Source organism: Urocampus carinirostris, chromosome 15 (assembly GCF_059441175.1).
Source record: "Urocampus carinirostris isolate Australia breed hairy pipefish chromosome 15, RoL_Ucar_1.0, whole genome shotgun sequence".
NCBI classification, from domain to species: domain Eukaryota; kingdom Metazoa; phylum Chordata; class Actinopteri; order Syngnathiformes; family Syngnathidae; genus Urocampus; species Urocampus carinirostris.
In genome coordinates this window covers 31,424,425-31,444,314 of record NC_142363.1, presented here as the reverse complement: position 1 = coordinate 31,444,314, position 19,890 = coordinate 31,424,425, and the positions used below count along the sequence as shown (strand labels likewise).

The 19,890-nt window shown below is 42.2% G+C and overlaps 1 protein-coding gene across 2 annotated transcripts in view; it reads left to right on the top strand.

The window, feature by feature from the left end:
* Positions 1-19,890, top strand: part of brf1a (BRF1 general transcription factor IIIB subunit a) — a 102,292-nt gene that overhangs the window by 44,096 nt on the left and 38,306 nt on the right. For both annotated transcript variants that reach the window (XM_088355057.1, XM_088355055.1), the window contains 4 exons: positions 72-398; positions 16,346-16,407; positions 18,935-19,016; positions 19,083-19,141. In XM_088355057.1, the coding sequence (XP_088211183.1) occupies positions 72-398; positions 16,346-16,407; positions 18,935-19,016; positions 19,083-19,141 (530 nt within the window). The remainder of the gene's footprint in view (positions 1-71; positions 399-16,345; positions 16,408-18,934; positions 19,017-19,082; positions 19,142-19,890) is intronic.

The following is a 19,890-nucleotide window of genomic DNA, read 5'->3' as shown; positions in this document are numbered from 1 at the left end:
GAGATGGGGGGGAAAAGTTCATACGTTTTTCCAGTCATTTTATAAATATCATGTGGAAAATCTCACCATAGACAAACAGGATCACGTCAACGAAGCCCTGGACGAGTCCTTCGAGCCGGAAGTAAAAGACGAAAAGGAGATCGAGGACGAAGACGACATTCTGCGGGCGGTGGCCAAGCATTTCGGCAAAGACGTCGCCGAGCTCACCCTGGAGAAACTCATTGAGCTGGAGAAGATCGGGAAAGACTCTGAAGACGAGAACCTGGAGCAGGACCGAGGGGATCCTGTCAGGAAAGGACCCACGCTGGAGTCCATCCTGGGAGGTAGCCTGCCCACTGTGGCCACGCTAGGCTTGGACAAGTCTGATGGAAGCTGCACCAAAAGGGGAGAAGAAGATGGTAAGAAGAGATGCAGGAGTTGATACTAGCTTCTGTGAGTTTTATTTTTTACTTTTATTTATTTAACTTAATGTTAGACGTGGGGTCATCAACATCATGCACCAGGTAGTCCCCTAAAAACAGCTTAGTAATCCAGCTAGAGTCAAGAACACATTCACAATTTTTACTCTTTCTGGGAGATCGAAACAGAGGAGGGGGTTCCCAGCCCCCTCACTCAACCCAACTGATGTGTTGCATCATCTCGTTGGGAGTCATTGGGTGACCAAATCCCCTAATGCCACTCGCCAAGCAGACAGGCAATGGGTACCGATGTTGTAAGTCTTAGGTATAGCTTGAACCAGCAACCTCCCAGTCTCGGGGCGAGCGCCCTACCCCCAAGGCCACCGAGCTGGTAAATATATATAAATATATGTAAATTCTCATCTCATCTCATTAGCTGCACCGCTTATCCTCAGTAGGGTCGCGGGGGTGCTGGAGCCCACCCCAGCAATCATCGGGCAGTGGGCAGGGGACACCCTGAACTGGTTGCCAGCCAATCGCAGGGCACACAGGGACAGACAACTCGCTCGCTCATTCACACTTAGGGAAAATTTGGACCGGCCAATCCACCTGAAATGCATGTCTTTGGAATGTGGGAGGAAACCGGAGTGCCCGGAGGAAACCCACGCAAGCGCGGGAAGAACATACAAACTCCACACAGTAAGGTCGGTAGCTGGATTTGAACCCACGCAGGAGGTTCCCACGACCTCAGAACTGTGCCGCACACGCGCTAACCACTGCGCCGCCGTGCTGCCCTATATGTAAATTATTAAGGGTTATTATACAAGGCAGATGTGTTAGTGGGTGTGGTAGTGGTCGACTGAGCTTATTTATCTATCCCTCTAATAATTATAACCTTGATAATAATAATAATAATTAATAATTATAGCCATATCAATAACCTATTATTTGTTTTTGCAACATCCATTGCAGCCTGGTCATCCTGGAAGGGGGATTACCTCATGTGCGGTCCCTTCTCAAGGTTTCGTCATGTTGAGGTTTTTGAGTTTTTCCTTGCCCTCATGTAGGTTTTAGATCAGGGGATGGTGTCATAATAGTCTGTGGTTTTGCAAGAATCTGTGGTCTGTGCAGCCCTTTGAGACTCTTTGTGATTAAGGGCGTCACCAATAAACATGACTTGACTTGACCTTGTAATAACATAATGATAACGTAGTAATAGTACAATATGCTATCTTAAGAATAAATATCAAACTCGTAGCCCTTCATGCTATTCAGGATCAAAAGCAATAGCCTATAGACCAGGGGTGTCAAACATGCGGCCCGGGGGCCAGATCAGGCCCGCTAAGGGATTGAATCCGGCCCGCCTGACAACGCTCAGAGAAGCGCAAGAGAAAAACGAGTTGCAGGTTGAAATATGTCCACTTGATGTTGCTAAAGCCAGGTGCCTCTCACAAAGACTGTGGATTTGTATTTCTCTCTCTCTCTCTCTCTCTCTACATATATATATCTATCTCCTTTTTTCCCCTCCCCTTTTCTCTCTCTCGCTGTCTCTCTCTTTCATTTTCTGTGTCTCTCTTCTTCTCTTTCTTTGTTTATCTTTGTCTCTTTTTCTCTCTCTTTGTCTGTTTACCTTGTTTTGCCCTCTCTTCCATTTTCCCTTTTCTCTCTCTTGTCTCTTTCTCTCTCTCTTGCTTTCCCATTCTCGTCTTCTCCCATTCTCTCTTTCTCTCCTTCTTTTTTTCTCTCCTTCGCTCATTTTATTTCTCTTTGGATATCTGTATTTCTCTCTTTCTTTTCCCCTCTCTCATTATTTGTCTTTATCTCTCGTTTCTCACGTTTCACGTTCTCTCTCTCTCTCTCTTTTTTCTCTCTTTCTCCCTTTCTCTCTTTCTTTGTTTCACCCTCTTTTTCCTCTCCTCCGCTTTGTTTAATTTCTTACTCTCTTTCTTTCTCTTTATTCTGCTAGTCCGGCCCCCGAGAGAATATTTGTTCACTCCTGTGGCCCCCGAGGTAAATTGAGTTCGACACCCCTGCTATAGACCAAGGGTGAACAAACCAAGGCCACGGAACAATTTTTGGATCACCGACGGAAAATTTTTACTTTTTCCTTAGTGTTTTGCAAATTATATATCATTCTTAAGAAAATGCAAATTTCGAAATTAACCTTTTATTTTGTTTATTTACATGTTTCATTTCTTCTACCTTTTGAGAAGCCAGTTGTTTCGGTTTACAAAGAAAAAGACAAACATATTTTTTAACTACAGTAAAAAAAAGTGGCCCTTGTATCACTTTTTAAGTGGCTTTCGGAGAAAAATGTTTGGACATCCCATCAACAGACAGTATAACAAAAAAAAAAACCCTGGTGTATAATGTCTAACCTATAGAATCAGTCCAACTAATTTACACACACTCATATATATATATATATATATATATATATATATATATATATATATATATACTGTATATTTAATCTAAGTTTGCATTTACAGATGAATTAGAATTGTTAACCTTTTTAGCGTCTTTAGCATTTCAAATTGTTAGCAGGCCATTTATGAGTTTTTCTTTTCAATCGCTTTTAGAATTAAAAGCGTCTAAAGTCATTATTAACAATTTAGTGGACAGACGTCGCACTCTTGGATAACCATGTACTATAAATTCCAGACTATAGAGCGCACCTGATTATAAGCCGCACCCACCACATTTTAAGAGGACAACCGATTTTGTACGTACACAAGCCGCACCTGTATATAAGCCCCATGCGCCCACATTAAAAAAGGTAACAAACATAAAATTAACCCAGACCCGACTTTAAGTCCCGCGATTGTAACTGAATATCCTTCATTAAAGTACACAGTCCAAAAATCACAGCCGGCAAAATGAACGGAAAATGATACCGGTACTTAAGGTTTGATGCAGACCGGCAGAGTCCGGGTCCCGTTGTAAGTAATCCAAAGAAAACAAGTGTATATTTCCAAAGGTAAGGGTGGGAAAAATATATATCCACTGTAAGTCCGCCGTGTCCACAAACACTCAACTTTACCGGTCCCCACTTCCTGTCAGCCCGTGTTTGTTACGCCCCTTCTTTTTAATTTGCCCGTCCAAAACATATCAGAATAAGTGTCTGAAATAAATACATTACGAAAATATACAGTTGCAAATACATATTATACATGGTTACACATATTTACAAAGAAAGACGGTACACCGAGAGAGTTTTCAAAGCTTTAATAATAATAATAATAATCTAACTTTCATCCGGGCAGTTAATGGTAGCAACACGCTCGCAACACAGTAAACGGGTCTGTTAAAAAAACATACCGTATTTGTAAAAATCACGGTAAACCGTCCTCATCTTCCTCCTTAGAACTGAAGCCATCAAAGTCGTCTTCAGTCTCCAGTTTTAGTGAAAGATTTCTCACGCTAGTCAAGCCAAGAAGTTGCAGTCTTCCTCGGCGCATACATTCCACCGGTCTTAATCTTACCTTTTGTACTCGAGCGCCGCTGGCGGCCGTTAGAAAAATGACATCAATCGGCCGCATCACTGAATAAGCCGCAGGGTTGAAGGTTTGGGAAAAAAGTAGCGGCTTATAGTCCGGAATTTACGGTAATACAAATTTAAATGAGAGAAATAAGATGAATGTCAGGATACAGTGGCAAAAATATTTGAGGTATTGCTTGGGGACTGGCCTAAACAATAGTGCAATAAAAAAGGGTGCATAGTGACATATTTCCAAAACAAGTCAATAAATAGGATGCAAATACTTCCATACATAGTCAAATTATTGGTATACATGTATATCTGTCTTGTGTGCTTGTTTAGGGTGGTGATAGCCCTGGAGAAGAGTCTTTGGGCCTGTTGCTACACTGTTAGCATTCCTAAGTGTATTAGCATTAGTAAATGTTTTTCAATGTGTCAGACTATGTTTCGCAATGATAAATAGATAGATAGATAGATACTTTATTCATCCCCGTAGGGAAATTCACACTTCCAGCAGTCTACCCCGTTGTTTATTAACAGATTAACATGATGCCCTAGGGGTGCTTGTAGCGGAGCGGATGACGTCACGCCAGTCCAAAAGTTCGACATCCCTGCGGCAGATGGAAAACTTTTCTTTGTGAAAATCCAGGGATACACCACCTCGTGTTAGCAAATCCGCCTCCTCTCCGATTCCCGCAGGCTTTCGTGTCTCTGTATAGCAGCGCTGAAGCCGGATAGCTCCGGGTAGCTCCGGGTGGCTACACGTTAGCGTCCGGAATGCTAAACGTGAGCCACGTTTCCGCAAAACACAGCAACTGCGCTCCCTGTGCGCTTCGATGTTTTCCACCAGCACTCGATGATCTTATTTGGTCGTGAGTTCGCATTTACCATGATTACGCATGGTACCAAAGACTTATAACGTCGCTAGCCGCTTCGCTAGCTCCGGCTCTTCCTCCACGATAGGCCCCTTCATCACGCCGGCACGAGAATTCTTCAGGGCAAGGAGTTGAAATTCCTTGAATACACGCATTTCTTGTGCGTTAAAACCCATGTCCATAGGATAGAAGTAATCCATAGTGTAGTTGTCAAAACGGGAAGAAAAAAGACCGAAGATAGGAGCAGACAATAAAACAATAGGGCAGCTGCTGGAAAAGGCAGCCGCTCGTGGCAGCGCCGCTTTGATCTGTTAGCATCTTATAATCTGTCGGAGTTAGCATCTTTGGTTCACCTTAATTCCCTTTGAGTCACGTTCAAATATTGACTCTTTGTGCATTTCCTGTCTGGGAATACCAGAGCACACATAAACGGCCGCTAATTAACCCATAATCTCCCTTTAATGTCCCCGCTTTTTCTCCCAGTAGACCCCCGCGTCTGCTTTTACTGCCGGTGAGCTCATGCTAGTGCTCATGCTAGTACCGGAACGGTGATGAATTAGCATGAGTCATTGCAGTCTCTCTGCCGACTGAGCAGAGGTGAGCGTTTCAGATAACCTTGTCGCCAGTCCGACTGTTTTAGGGCCGACAAAGGCGGACATACTTTCGTCATCCATCAATAAAACTTTCTAGCAACCGCTCCCCGGACGCCTGACTTGGTAGTTGAGCTTATCGATCGGATTAAGCGGCGCTTCCCCAGCCGCCGGGCCGGATCAATGGGGATGCTGACCGTGTCAAACACGAGAACCCCGAGCCCCCAAAACACCTCCAGGCACGTGCTAAATTCATGTTAAAGGTTCACTAGGGGAAGGTTGGAAGTTGTTTACTACTTTCTTTGGCAGGCTGCCACCTCTGGTCACTGCAGACACTGCGTCAAAATCAGTGCTTTGACTTAAATCACAAACAGGCGGCCGGCGGGCCAGATCAGGCCCGCTAAGGGATTGAATCCGGCCCACGAGACAACACTCAGAGAAGCACAAGAGAAAAAGCTGCAGGTTAAAATATGTCAACTTGATGTTGCCAAAGCCAGGTGCCTCGAACAAAGACAATGTATTTGTATTTCTTTCTCTCTCTCTCTCTGTCTCTCTGTCTCTCTGTCTCTGTCTCTCTGTCTCTCTGTCTCTGTCTTTCTGTCTCTGTCTCTCTCTCTCTCTCTCTCTCTCTGTCTCTGTCTCTCTCTCTCTCTCTCTATGTCTCTCTCTATGTCTCTGTCTCTCTCTCTATGTCTCTGTCTCTCTCTCTATGTCTCTGTCTCTCTCTCTATGTCTCTCTCTATGTCTCTGTCTCTCTCTCTATGTCTCTGTCTCTCTCTCTATGTCTCTCTCTATGTCTCTCTCTCTCTCTCTCTCTCTCTATGTCTCTCTCTCTCTCTATGTCTCTCTCTTTTTATCTTCCTTTTTTTTGCTCTTTGTCTCTTTTCTCTTTCTCTCTTCCTACCCTTCGTGCTTTTTTTCTCTTTTCTCTCCTTCTGTCTTTCTATTTCTCTTTGGATTTCTTTCTTCCTCTCCCTCTCTCTTCCCCCTGTCTCACGACTTTTTATCTTTTGTTTCTCATGCTCTCTCCCTCTCTCTCTTTTTCTTTCTTTGTCTCGCCCTCTCTCCTTTTAACTCCCTCTTTCTTTTATTTCTGTATCTCTTTTTTTTTCTTTCTCTTTAATCTACTAGTCCGGCCCCCGACAGAATGTTTGTTCTATCGTGTGGCCCCCGAGATAAAATGAGTTTGACACCCCTGATTTAAATGGAAAATACCTGTGCAATAGACCCCCAGGATATGACATTAATCCGTTCTGAGGTGGGGATCCAAAGTGAAATTGCTGTATAGCGGGGGACAGAGAGCTAATAAGTGCCGACCCCGGTACCTTAAATACAAACATAAAATAACTAAGTATTATATCATAGGTAGTAGTACTTATGTGAAATACACATGTATAGTGAATAACACTTTAAACAAATATAGACGTAATAAAATAATGACATTTTATTTATCTTTGGTTGGACGTGACTTGAGCTGGTCAAGTGGAGTAACGGGTGGATGCTGAAGCGAAAGGAGACAGTGGAATAAGTATGAAACGGATATTAAAACTTCTACTTAAGATTTACATGCCTTTTTTTCATGCCCAAATTTTCTTGCTTCAATCGCTTCCTTATTTTTGATGATAGTCCCAAACTGAATAGTTATGGCCAAGCGATTTGGTGACTGTCTCTTCATATTTCTTGATAATCGCAAGCTTCGTTTCCACTGTTATCATGTTTTTGCTTCTATAAATGTAAATGATCTGCATTTGTATAGCGTTTTTCAAGTCAATGAAGCGCTTTACAATGTGCTTCACACGTTTCCCTTTTACACACTAACAACCCTTTGACATAGCAGTGTCAGCCCTGCAAGGCAACTACCTGCTATCGGGAGCATTATGGATTCAGTGTCTTGCCCAAGGACACTTCGACATATAACTCGGAGTAGCCGGGAATCGAACCTGAGACCTCTTGATTCTTGAGCGCTTTACCTCTGAGCTAATACCACTCCCTTTATCTTTACTGCAATCCTTGGGACCTATTGCAAAAAAATACAGTAAAAAATACAGTATTTTACCACTGACTCGCAAATTCTTTCCAAAGCACAATTCTTATTGAAGGGAGAGCAATTGTGGGAGGGAGTTCTGCCTATTGTGACATTGGTTCAATTTTGATTATGAAATTTACCAACCAAAATGTATATGTATAGCATTTTTCAGGCAACAAATTGCCTCTAAAATTGCTGTTTCCTGAGGGTCTGAGCTGTCACGTTTTCCAGATAAATGCAAAAATTGAAGATGTCAGAATCTGTTGAGACACAGTACACATGAAATCCCCAAATCACTCAGAGCACTTTGTCTTCCCCGTGAATTAATAATGATTCATCATTCATTCATGTATGCCCGTCATCCGTTGCTCTGATGGGACAGCTGGGAGAAGACATGTGGTCACACGGCCGCGTCGGGGGAATGTTCACGCCGTCTTGAGCGGACAGCCAAAGCCCAGAGCTGTCTTCTCCGCTTTTAGGAAATTACTGTAAATTCCGGACGACAAGCTGCTACTTTTTTTTTTCTACGTTTGAAACATTACGGCTTACAATACAATAAGGCTTTTGTTTTCTTTATTTTTATTTTTGTTTGCGAGGCGGATATGTGCAAGGCAACTTCGGATGCACTGACAGATCGCCTCAGCTAGCGCCTGGCAGATGGCTTAGAACTGGTGCAGACCAGGGAATCCAACAGTTTAATTAAAACAAAACATGGCAAAGGAACGCAGCTGGTGCTGCAATGTGATTTCTGCCCAGTGCTATGAATGTCAAAATTCAATGACGCGTGGCATCGGCTCGCTACAGTTTAACTGTACGGGTCAGGTGTATCGACATTTCGTTCTGTGTACATTGTTACAAAGAATGACAATACAAGTAAATTATTATTATTATTATTAAACAGCAAAGTAACAATGACTCCCTTCGGTCCCCAAATGCTTCGTCATCTAACTGGGGACATTAGGAATCCAGCACAACAGTCAATCTTGAAAAAATTGGCATTATCATATACAGGGTTGTGTAGGGTTACTTTAACTTGATTACTTTCAATTACTTTTGGATTACTCCAATACCAAATATGCTAATAAAAGACAAAAGAAATCCAGCTACCGGACTTCCTGTGCAGAGTTTGTATGTTCTCCCCGTGCTTGCGTGGGTTTTCTCCGGGCACTCCGGTTTCCTCCCACATTCCAAAGACATCCATTTCAGGTGGATTGTCCGGTCTAAATTGTCCCTAGGTGTGAATGAGCGAGCGAGTTGTCTGTCCCCGTGTGCCCTGCGATTGGCTGGCAACCAGTTCAGGGTGTCCCCTGCCCACTGCCCGATGATTGCTGGGATGGGCTCCAGCACCCCTGCCACCCTACTGAGGATAAGCGGTGCAGCTGATGAGATATTCTGTACTGGAGCTTACGCTCTGAAAATGCTGGTCTACTAGTGACCCCAAGAGCCAAGAAGAAATCCGTAGGTTCGGGAGCGTGGTTTCAGATCAGGGGATGGTGTAATAATAGTCTGAAATAATAGTCTGTGCAATAACCTGTGCAGCCCCTTGAGACTCTTTGTGATTAAGGGCGTCAGGCCCCGGTGCTGTGGAATGCTCTTCCCCCTGAGTTTCAATCAGCAACCTCAGTGGAACTGTTTAAATCTAGGCTTAAAACACACGTATATTCTACAGCTTATGAATTACCTATATTTCATGTTGAAAATATCTGTGTATTGTTTGTTGATGCCCTTGCAACATCCATTGCATTTTGGTCATCCTAGAAGGGGTATTACCTCATGGGCGGTCCCTTCTCAAGGTTTTCTTCATTTCCTCATGCTGAGGTTTTGAGTTTTCCGTTCCCTCATGAAGGTGTTAGATCAGGGGAGGGTGTAATAATAGTCTGTACAGCCCTTTGAGACTTCTTGTAATTAAGGGCGTCACAACTGAAAATGACTTGGCTTGAATTCGTATTGACTGCTGTGCAAGTTTCTTGAGATTGACAAGTTCAAAGCGGTGCAGCCACGAGCGGCTGCCTTTTCCAGCAGCTGCCCTATTGTTTTATTGTCTGCTCCTATCTTCGGTGTTTTTTCTTCCCGTTTTGACAACTACACTATGGATTACTTCTATCCTATGGGACATGGGTTTTAGCGCACAAAAAATGCGTGTATTCAAGGAATTTCAACTCCTTGCCCTGAAGAATTCTCGTGCCGACGTGATGAAGGGGCCTATCGTGGAAGAAGAGCCGGAGATAGCGAAGCGGCTAGCGGCGTTATAAGTCTTCGGTACCATCCGTAATCATGGTAAATGCGAACTCACGACCAAATAAGATCATCGAGTGCTGGTGGAAAACTTCAAAGCGCACAGGGAGCGCAGTTGCTGTATTTTGCGGAAACGTGGCTCACGTTTAGCATTCCGGACGCTAACGTGTAGCCACCCGGAGCTACCCGGAGCTATCCGGCTTCAACGCCGCTAAACAGAGACACGAAAGCCGGGGGGAATCGGAGAGGAGGCGGACTTGCTAACACGAGGTGGTGTATCCCTGGATTTTCACAAAGAAAAGTTTTCCATCTGCCGCAGGGATGTCGAACTTTTGGACTGGCGTGACGTCATCCGCTCCGCTACAAGCACCCCTAGGGCATCATGTTAATCTGTTAATAAACAACGGGGTAGACTGCTGGAAGTGTGAATTTCCCTACGGGGATGAATAAAGTATCTATCTATCTATCTACATTTAGCAAACGAGTGTCTTAATTCGGGCACAATTTGTTACTTTTCTGTACTAGACATTCCCCCGGGAATCATTTAAAACATAAGTAATGGACATGAATGAGCCTGCGACTTAAGATCTGATGAAGCTTGTACAGAAACAAAATTTCTTCCTTAAATTTGCCTATGAGGCCTTTAGTCAGGTGCCCTATGTTGTCCAGAATATACGGTAATCTCTAAAACGAACAAAAAAGAACGAAATGATGTGTTTTTCGTGACTTTTGGTCCAAGTGTTTTCCTTCACCCGCCAACCTCAATAGTAGATTTTTAAAAATCAGTCGATTAAACAAGTGTATTCCATCATGCCCTGGGGTTTGGATGTGAGGGGGGGATGCACTTGGGGGGGTAATGGAGCAGGTGGTTGAGTGGGCGTCGACTCGACGGAACCGCCTCCAAGGTCGAGCGGGTCGCTTTTTAATAGGCCCGCCCGTGTCAGCAAGAACCCGCCGCTCTATTTATTACCAGGCTGGATACTTTTTTTCGGAGGGGGAGGTCGGCCGGTCTGGCCCTAAGCCTGATGACCCCTCACACGAGGAGGGAAAGTTTCACACTCTGGCGTCTGTTATTTTTTGGTGTGTTTTTTGTTTACAGCCACCCTTGATGATAGAAATGAAAGTCTGGGGGTTATATTCAGAAAAATCTATATAAAACAGGAAGTTTATTTTTTAATCCAGCACACCAAAATAACAATGCATTGTTTATACTGGGCGTGTCAAACTCATTTTGGCTCGGGGGTTGCATGGTCGAAAAAAACACTCTCAACTAGTAGAATAAGGGGAAAGAAAGAGAGAGCGGTAGAGAAAGAAACAGATTGAGAGAGAAAGAAAGAAAAAAAGAGATAAATACAGGAAGAAAGAGAAAGGGGGGAAGAAATACAAAGGGAAGGAGAGAGAAAAGATAGAAAAGGGAAAGAAATGGACTGAAAGCAAAAGAGAGAAATAATGACAAAGAGAGAAAGAAAGCTAAAGAGATTGTGAAAGAGAAAGAAAGATAACGGAGAAAGAGAGTAAAAAAAGACAATTGAAAATAAATAGATTGAGCTAAAGAGATACAAAAGAGGAAGAGAGACAAAAAGGAAGAGAGACGGAGGGAGAAAGAGAATACATAACCGAAAAGAAATAGAGAGAGACAAAGAGAGAGAGAAAAGAGAGAGAGAGAGAAATGGAGAGAGACAAAGAAAGATACAGAGAGAGACAAAGAGAGGAACATACATAATAGAAAAGAAAAAGAGAGAAGGAGAGAGAGAATGGCACCTAGCTTTGTCAAACTCAAGTGGACATGTTTAAAACTAAAGCTCATTTTTCTTTTGTGTTGTCTCGCGGAGCAGATTCAAATCCACGGTGGGCCTGATCCGGCCCTCGGGCCGCATATGTGACACTCCTGGTTTATACGGTTGTATGATTTTGAAAGGGAAACCGGCTGCAAATTTATAAAAGGCCAAAAGTCCGTTCATTTTGGTGGTGGTTTTTCCCATAGAATTATCTCAGCCATCCTTATGTTCCAAATCCAGACAGAAGCAATCGCTCAGAAATGGACCGTTTTTATTGATATTACCGTCATTTCCGCACTATAGGGCGCACCGGGTTATAGGGCGCACCCCCAAAAAATAGTTTTTGGTCCTATATCTTCCATAGATAAGGCGCACCGGATTATAAGGCGCTACAATGGGAACGTCGACAAAACAGTCAGATGATTCAGTCCAACTGATTACCCCCTTAACATTCCCAAAGCTTGCAAAGAAGCAAATACGTGTCTCAGACATATATGGAAACAGTGTCTGTACGATGTCACTCAAATGCATCGTTCCAAATATCATTCGGAAGGTTAAACTCTTGGGATTCAAGAAATGCCTACCATTCCTTAGTTTCTATTTTCGTTTTCGCTCGCAACTTTACTGTGCATATGACAATAAACACTTGGAATTGAGTTTAATTTAAAAAAAGACCCATCACAGAAACATCGATATCACTCTGAAACAAGATACTGGGAAAATATATAGCCGGAGTAGCTCACGAAGTCGTTGTGTTCAATAATAATGTGCAACCATGGTCCTCTTATATTCGTGAGTGTAGTAAATCCAGGAGAATAAAATATTTACAAATACAGAATAGTAAAACATGCTTTCTCTATGCCGTAGACAACCAACCAAACTTGCTATTCACATTCATCTTTTTCGGCCAATTGCAGGCTTTGTTTTTCCCTTTAGCCTATGCAAGCCCGTAAATGATAAAAAGGATCCGCCCCCTTTACCTCCGAATAACTTTAGCAAATAGTGATCGATTCAACTGATGATTGACACATCTTTTTCGACCAATTGCAGGGTTTGTTTCGGCCCTCTAGCCTATCCGAGGCTCTGAATAACTTTAGCCAATAGTGATCAATTCAACTGATGATTGACACATCTTTTTCGACCAATTGCAGGGTTTGTTTTGCCCTTTTAGCCTATCCGAGCCTGTAAATGATAAAAAGGATCCGCCCCCTTTACCTCCGAAAAACTTTAGCAAATAGTGATCGATTCAACTGATGATTGACACATCTTTTTCGGCCAATTGCAGGCTTTGTTTTGCCCCTTTAGCCTATCCGAGCCTGTAAATGATAAAAAGGATCCGCCCCCTTTACCTCCGAATAACTTTAGCCAATAGTGATCGATTCAACTGATGATTGACACATCTTTTTCAACCAATTGCAGGGTTTGTTTTGCCCCTTTAGCCTGTCCGAGCCTGTAAATGATAAAAAGGATCCGCCCCCTTTACCTCCGAATAACTTTAGCCAATAGTGATCGATTCAAATGATGATTGACACATTGGTTAGCCAATGAAACGCCGGTATATAAATCCCATTATACACCGTGGACTACTTCACGTTCGGGGGAAAATCTAGTCGGCGGCTGTTGCATTAGTTGCAAGACTTTGCGACACACCATTGAGCCATATATAAGGCGCACTGTATTATAAGGCGCATGTTCAGCTTTTGAAAAAAATTAAGACTTCTAGGTGCGCCTTATAGTGCGGAAAATACGGTACTCCAGAATCATTCACAAGTTTGACCGTAAGGGAAGAACATGATTTAATCACTAGAATGTTATCAACCCCTGCATTTTCTAAGACACTTACTCTTATATTTTCGGGTGGTTGAGACCTTAAAAGCCTCTTAAAAAAGATCAGATATCCCCACGTTCCTCAGCCAGACATAAGCAATCCCTCAGGAATTGACCATTTTCAAAGCTATTGCTTAGTCAAGTCAAGTCATATTTATTGGTGACACCCTTCATCACAAGGAGGCTCAAAGGGCTGCTCATACCACAGACTATTACACAATCCCCTGATCTAAAACCTACATGAGGGCAAGGGAAAAACTCAACCTCAACATCAGGAAAATGAAGAAACCTTGAGAAGGGACCACACATGAGGAAATTGTTCACTAGTTTGACCATGAAAATAGAGAAGATTGTTTATTAACAACGTTATTAGCTTTGGCATTTTACAACATTCAGACAGAAGCAATCGCTCAGAGATGGACCATTTCCGAAGCTATTACTGAGGTTTCATTCACAGGTTTAACTTTAGATGAGAGCTGATTGTTTAATCACAACAAATGTATCAGCCTCTGCATTTGAAAACACTAAAATCCCATTTTATTCTAAAGCCAGACAGAAGCAATCGTTCTGAAATGCTCTGATTTTGACGCTATTACTTAGGATTCATTCACAAGGTTGACCTTAAGGGAGAGCAGGCTGTTCAATCACACAGTGATCAACCCCTGCAATTTGTAAAAAAACAAAGAGTCCAATATTTTGGGGTGGTTGGACCCTAAAAACCCAAATCCAGACAGAAGCAATCGCTCATTAATTGACCATTTTCAAAAGTATTCCCTTAGAATTATTCACAAGTTTGACTTCAATGGAGAGCAGACTGTTGAATCACAACAATGTCATTAAGATAAAGATAAGTTCATTAGGTTTCTAGGATAATCAACTCATAAGAAGCAGATTTAATCTGTTTTGTGTGCCACTTAAAAATGGACGACGAGCCATAAAATTCCCCACGGCCTTCGTTCGACATAACCGTCTCAGAACTATGACCTCATAAGCACTTAGACTAGACCTTTTTTGTTGTTTTTTTTGCTTAAATCCTCAAGAATTCTAGCCGTATAAGACAACTACTGATCATAATCTTATTAAATATGCATCAGGCAGCCTGGCGGCAAAGTCAGCTCTGTTGTTTTAACTTCAAAAAAAGGACATCAGCATCAAAAATTGTCCACGCAAACATGCTAGGTCGACAGCTTGGGTGTTTTAATTGGAGGGGTGATATGCCAAGCTAAATAAACTCATGGAAAACAAGCTAGCAGGATAGTATTAGCATTACAAAGAAAAAAAAAACAGATGAAGAATCAGAAGAATCAAAGAGAAGAAATGTCAATAACAGGTAAAGAAAAATTTTAGCTTGCCTGCTTATAATTAAAGAAGTTTAGGAGGATTGAATAGAACTTGCACAAAAAGAAGACAGAGAGGCAGTCAAGTCATGTTTATTTGTGACGCCCTTAATCACAAAGAGTCTCAAAGGGCTGCACAGATCAAAGACTATTGCAAACTACAGACTATTGTGATCTAAAACCTACATGAGGGTAAATAATACATATTATCAACATAAAATATAGGTTATTCATATGCTATATAATAGAAGTGTGTTTTAAGCTTAGATTTAAACATTTCCACTGAGGTTGCGGATCGAATCTCAGGGGGAAGAGCATTCCACAGCACCGGGCCCCGAATGGAGAATGCTCTCGAACCTGTGGATTTCTTCTTGGCTCTTGGGATCACTAGTAGACCAGCATTTTCAGAGCGAAGGCTCCGGACCGGAACGTAGGGGGTGATTAAATCTGAAAGATATGATGGAGCAAGTCCATGCATGATTTTTTATAATACCAACAGAACCTTAAAATCACATCTTAAGCTAACAGGGAGCCAATGCAGGTTAGCTAAAATCGGGGTCACGTGATCAAACATTCTTGTCTTAGTTAAAAGCCTCGCTGCAGCATTTTGTACCAGCTGCAGGGTCTTGATGTTGGACTTCGGGAGACCGGAGAGTAGGGCATTACAGTTATCGAGAAGGGAGGTAACAAACGCGTGAATTATAATCCTCGCATCTGACTGAGACAGCATAGGGCGAATTTTAGCAATGTTGCGAAGATGGAAAAAAAACTGTTCTAGTAATATTCTTAAGGTGTGTTTGAAAGGACAGATCGGGGTCAAATATGACACCTACATTTTTGACTGAGTCACTCTGGGTGATATTACATTTGTCAATGTTCAGAGCCGTTTTTGTCACGGCATTTAGATGGACCAATAACTAACATTTCAGTCTTTTCAGAGTTAAGGCGCAAGAAGTTGAGTGACATCCAGTCTTTTATCTCTATGAGGCAGGCCTCCAAATTTCCACAGTTCAGTATTGCAGATTCCTCCATCAGGAGATATAGTTGAGTGTCATCTGCGTAGCAATAGAAACTGATATTATACTTGCAAATAATATCACCTCATGGAAGCATGTAAATGCTGAAAAGGAGGGGGCCAAGTACTGAACCCTGCGGAACACCACAGATAACACTAAAGGGCTCAGATGTCATTTCAACATATATAACACAGAGAAGAAATGTCAATAACAGGTAAAGAACAATTGTATCTTGCCTGCTTATATTAAAGAAGTTTAGGTGTATTGAATAGTACTAGCACAAAAAGAAGACAAAGGAAGGCAGAAGAAGATTAACTTCGAGAATCATAGAAAACTGCAAAACGGGCCAAATCATAAGATAACAAAGGAGTATTTCGCACATTTATTTAAGCACACAGAAAGACGTTAAGCGCCGAAAATCGAAAAGGAGATAAATGAAGAACTGATGACCTTGTGGAAGGTTTAAACGTTAAACCTTTGTCTCATTTCTGCTCTTCCAGTCATTTTTTTCCCCTTTTTTATGGCTGCAACAAAATTAGCCAGCGGCGCGCGACTAAGTGACCTCCCCCAAGTGTTATCAGCGACGAGACTGCCGCTTGCTTCTTATCAGCTCGCGTTTAACGCACAGGAAGTTCTTGGAGGGCTGCGCCCGGCAGATAGCGGGAGCCTCACCCCCAATTGACTAGATTTAACTTTTCTTTGTCTCTTTAAGACCAGGAAGCTTCTCCATGATGTCACAAATCACACGCACTGATTTTTTTTTTTCCTGTTTTGTGCAACAGAAGCTTCTGCTGAAGGCGGCGAGCTGGATCTGAGCGGTATCGATGATGGCGAGATAGAGTTGGTACGTGCCGGGAGCGTGAAAGTGCCGCTTGGGTGCTTAGTTTGGGACAGGGAAAATGAATGAATGTGTGATGACCTCACCGTCTATTGACAATGTAATGGCATATCTGGAAAGTCCTCACGAGGACCTTCCATTTGAGGCGTTACACAAAATGTTTGTTGCCATGTTATTTTCGACTTTCCTGCTTGTGGTGGTAGAGATGGGGGGGTCGATTTTGGGGTTCGCCTGTCACCATTTGAGGAATTTTAAGAACACTAGTTACATATTTGGTTTTTACCCATTAAAACTGTTCATTTGAGATAAGAGTTAGAATCGAAGTGCAGGGCGGAAGTGCAGTGCCAAAGTGCAGCACGGAAGTCCAGCGCCAAAGTGCAGCGCCTAAGTGCAGCACGGGAGTGCAGCGCCTAAGTGCAGCACGGGAGTGCAGCGCCAAAGTGCAGCACGGGAGTGCAGCGCCAAAGTGCAGCACGGGAGTGCAGCGCCAAAGTGCAGCACGGGAGTGCAGCGCCAAAGTGCAGCACGGGAGTGCAGCGCCAAAGTGCAGCACGGGAGTGCAGCGCCAAAGTGCAGCACGGGAGTGGAGCGCCAAAGTGCAGCACGGGAGTGGAGCGCCGAAGTGCAGTGCCGAAGTGAAGGTTCTGGTTTACCTTAGGCTTGTTCCTTCAACTCAAGTGTGCATTTCGGCACCCAAGTACGCAAGGTCCCGAAGTGCAGCACCGAATCGCACACTTCGGCCCAGAAGCCTGCACTTCAGCGCCGAAGTATGCGCGGCATCGAGGTGCACCGCAGTTTTGGGACTCAAGTAAAAGTACAGTTACTCCAGAATACATAAGTAAAAAGAGTAAAAGTTGGTGCATGCGGCAAGAGAGAAGCCCGGCCGAGCCCAACTCAATGATTGCACACCTCTAACTTGAAATATGACTTGTGGTGTTTTTTTGTGAAGTTGGGAGTAGAGATTTCTGAAATATTTCAACAAATATCCATAGTAGTTATACATTTTTTTTCTTTCCCCTTACAAAATTATATTTTAACTACTTTTATATCTTAACATAATATTTTCCTCAAATTTGCATGTATATAATGACTATTTCTTGTCATTTCGAATTTCTACTTCTTGCTTGTAAAAGGCCAATTGAAGGAAAATGATACTGGAGTTGGCCACTGCAGAGTCTCATACACGATACCTGGTATCGGTACTCTAACATCCCTACTTAAAAGTTTTTGCCCATTTCAGCATCACACTGTTAATAATGCTTGGGAGGATAGACAAGTGCCGATACCGATTATCAGTATTTGAATGACACCAGATCATATTTCTCGTCGTATCGGTTTGAATAACTGCTATCGACATTTAAATAAATACTATGTTTTTAAAAAATTCCCAAACTTGCATTCATTTAATAACATTTTTTGTTCTGAAATTCTGAATTTTTACTTCTTAATTTTAATGAGCCAATAAAATGTAAGATGATACTGGTAATGGCCACCGGCAAGTCTCACACATGATATCTTCTGTTGATGCACATAATTTCCTAAAAACTTTTGCCAATTTAGCATCATACTGGAAATAATTTTCAGAAGGGATCGACAAGCACCGATACCAGTTATCAGTATTGTACTGATACCAGACTTTATTTTTCAATCGGTGTGAATGAATGCTATCGGTATTTAAATCCTTTTTTTCATTTTCTTAGAACTTGCGTTCATTTAATGTCAATTTACTATAATATAATTTTGAATTTCTACTTCTTGATTGTAAAAGGCCAATAGAATGAAGATGATACCGGTATAGGCCATCCCAGAGTCTCGAACACGATATCTGGTGTTGATACTCTTCCATCGCTACTTAAATACTTTGGCTAATTTAGCGTCACAATTTATATAATGTTTTAAAAGTGGATGGACAAGTACCATGACCAGTTATCAGTATTGGGCTGATGCGAGACCGTATTTTTCGATGCATCAGTACCAGGGTTGAGTAGGGTTGCTTTAACTTGATTACTTTCAGTTACTTTTGGATGACTCCAATACCAAATATGCTAATAAAAGACAAAAGAAACTACATTTGAATAAAATGATGACTCACAACACGTGGTGAGCTTTCTTTCCTGGCTTTGATCTCTTTGATCTCCGGCAAAACTAACATAAAATGCGACAGAAACCAAATGAAAATCAATCCAAACAGCTTGCCAACATCATTTTTGCCGTTCCATGTATTCCGTTACTCCCCAAGCCTGCACAAAATTTAGTCATTTTATTCCTATTTAGTTTCTTTTGTCTTTTATTAGCAGATTTGGTATTGGAGTAATCTAAAAGTAATTGAAAGTAATCCAGTTAAAGAAACCCTACCCAACCCTGATCAGTACGTGTTACTGCTATCATTACTGGTATTAGGCTAATTTTTATTAACCAAAAGTATGTCTGGTTGATACCTGCCCATCAAATGTACGAATGGTATCAGTGATTGGTATCAGTACTGGTGAGTACTAAAGAGTTAAGAAACTACTCATATTATTGTGGTTTGCAGTACCTGCTTAGCGAAAAGGAGGTTAAGGTCAAGACGGCTCTCTGGATGGCTGCGAACTCGGACTACATAAAAGAACAAAAAGGTTCTTCATCAATTCATTTTGTATTTTTGGTGTGTCTGTTGTACAACACGACTGTTTGATTAACAGAGAAAGAGGCTAAAATCGCCCAAGACAAGAAGCTAGGCATCCACAAGGAAACAAAGAAGGTACAGACTCTTTTCTTTCTAGCCACTGTTGGGAATTTAATATTACAAATGTATCCGTTTACCAAATTGTTCGAATTAGTTCTTTCTGGGAAAAGATGGACAAGAATAGCCGACATTTTCACACGGGGGCAGATTTATTTTCTTAAAATATTTAACTAAGTGAATTCTATCGAGTTAGCCGAATTAGTGTCGCTCTTTGTCGAGCCTCTCTCTCTCTCAATTGTCCCTCTCGATCGATCTTGAGTTCTTTTCACAACCTGGCGTGCCGGCTCCTCCCATGGGTGTGCCGACTCCTCCCATGGGCGCGCCAGGTGCCAGCTTCACCACCTCCTCGCCGAAGGGAATCGCAATGTCTAAAAAACTTATATCAGCAGAGCTTATCAAAACAACTTCTCCAAACAATGCCTACCTTCCTACGTCACAGAGGCTCCTCTTGCGTCAGCCCTTGTCCCAGTTCCTGCTGTTTTCTGTATACTTCATTCCACTAGGTTACATTGACCTCGCCCCACAGCTCAGCCAGTGAATATCTTTTGCATATAAATGAAATTTGTATTTGATTGTATAAAATTTAAAATCCTTCACCACTTAGCATTAATGCTACGCTACAAATATGAGGCCCTGTTGTAGCGATAACCTCACTTTTAAGTTGAGCTTTGGGAATTTACCCCCAATGTTATTTTACTCCGAGCATCTGAAGTTAGCTTTCCTTAAATATAGAGCTCAGAAAGACGTTTGGTTCAACAACGACT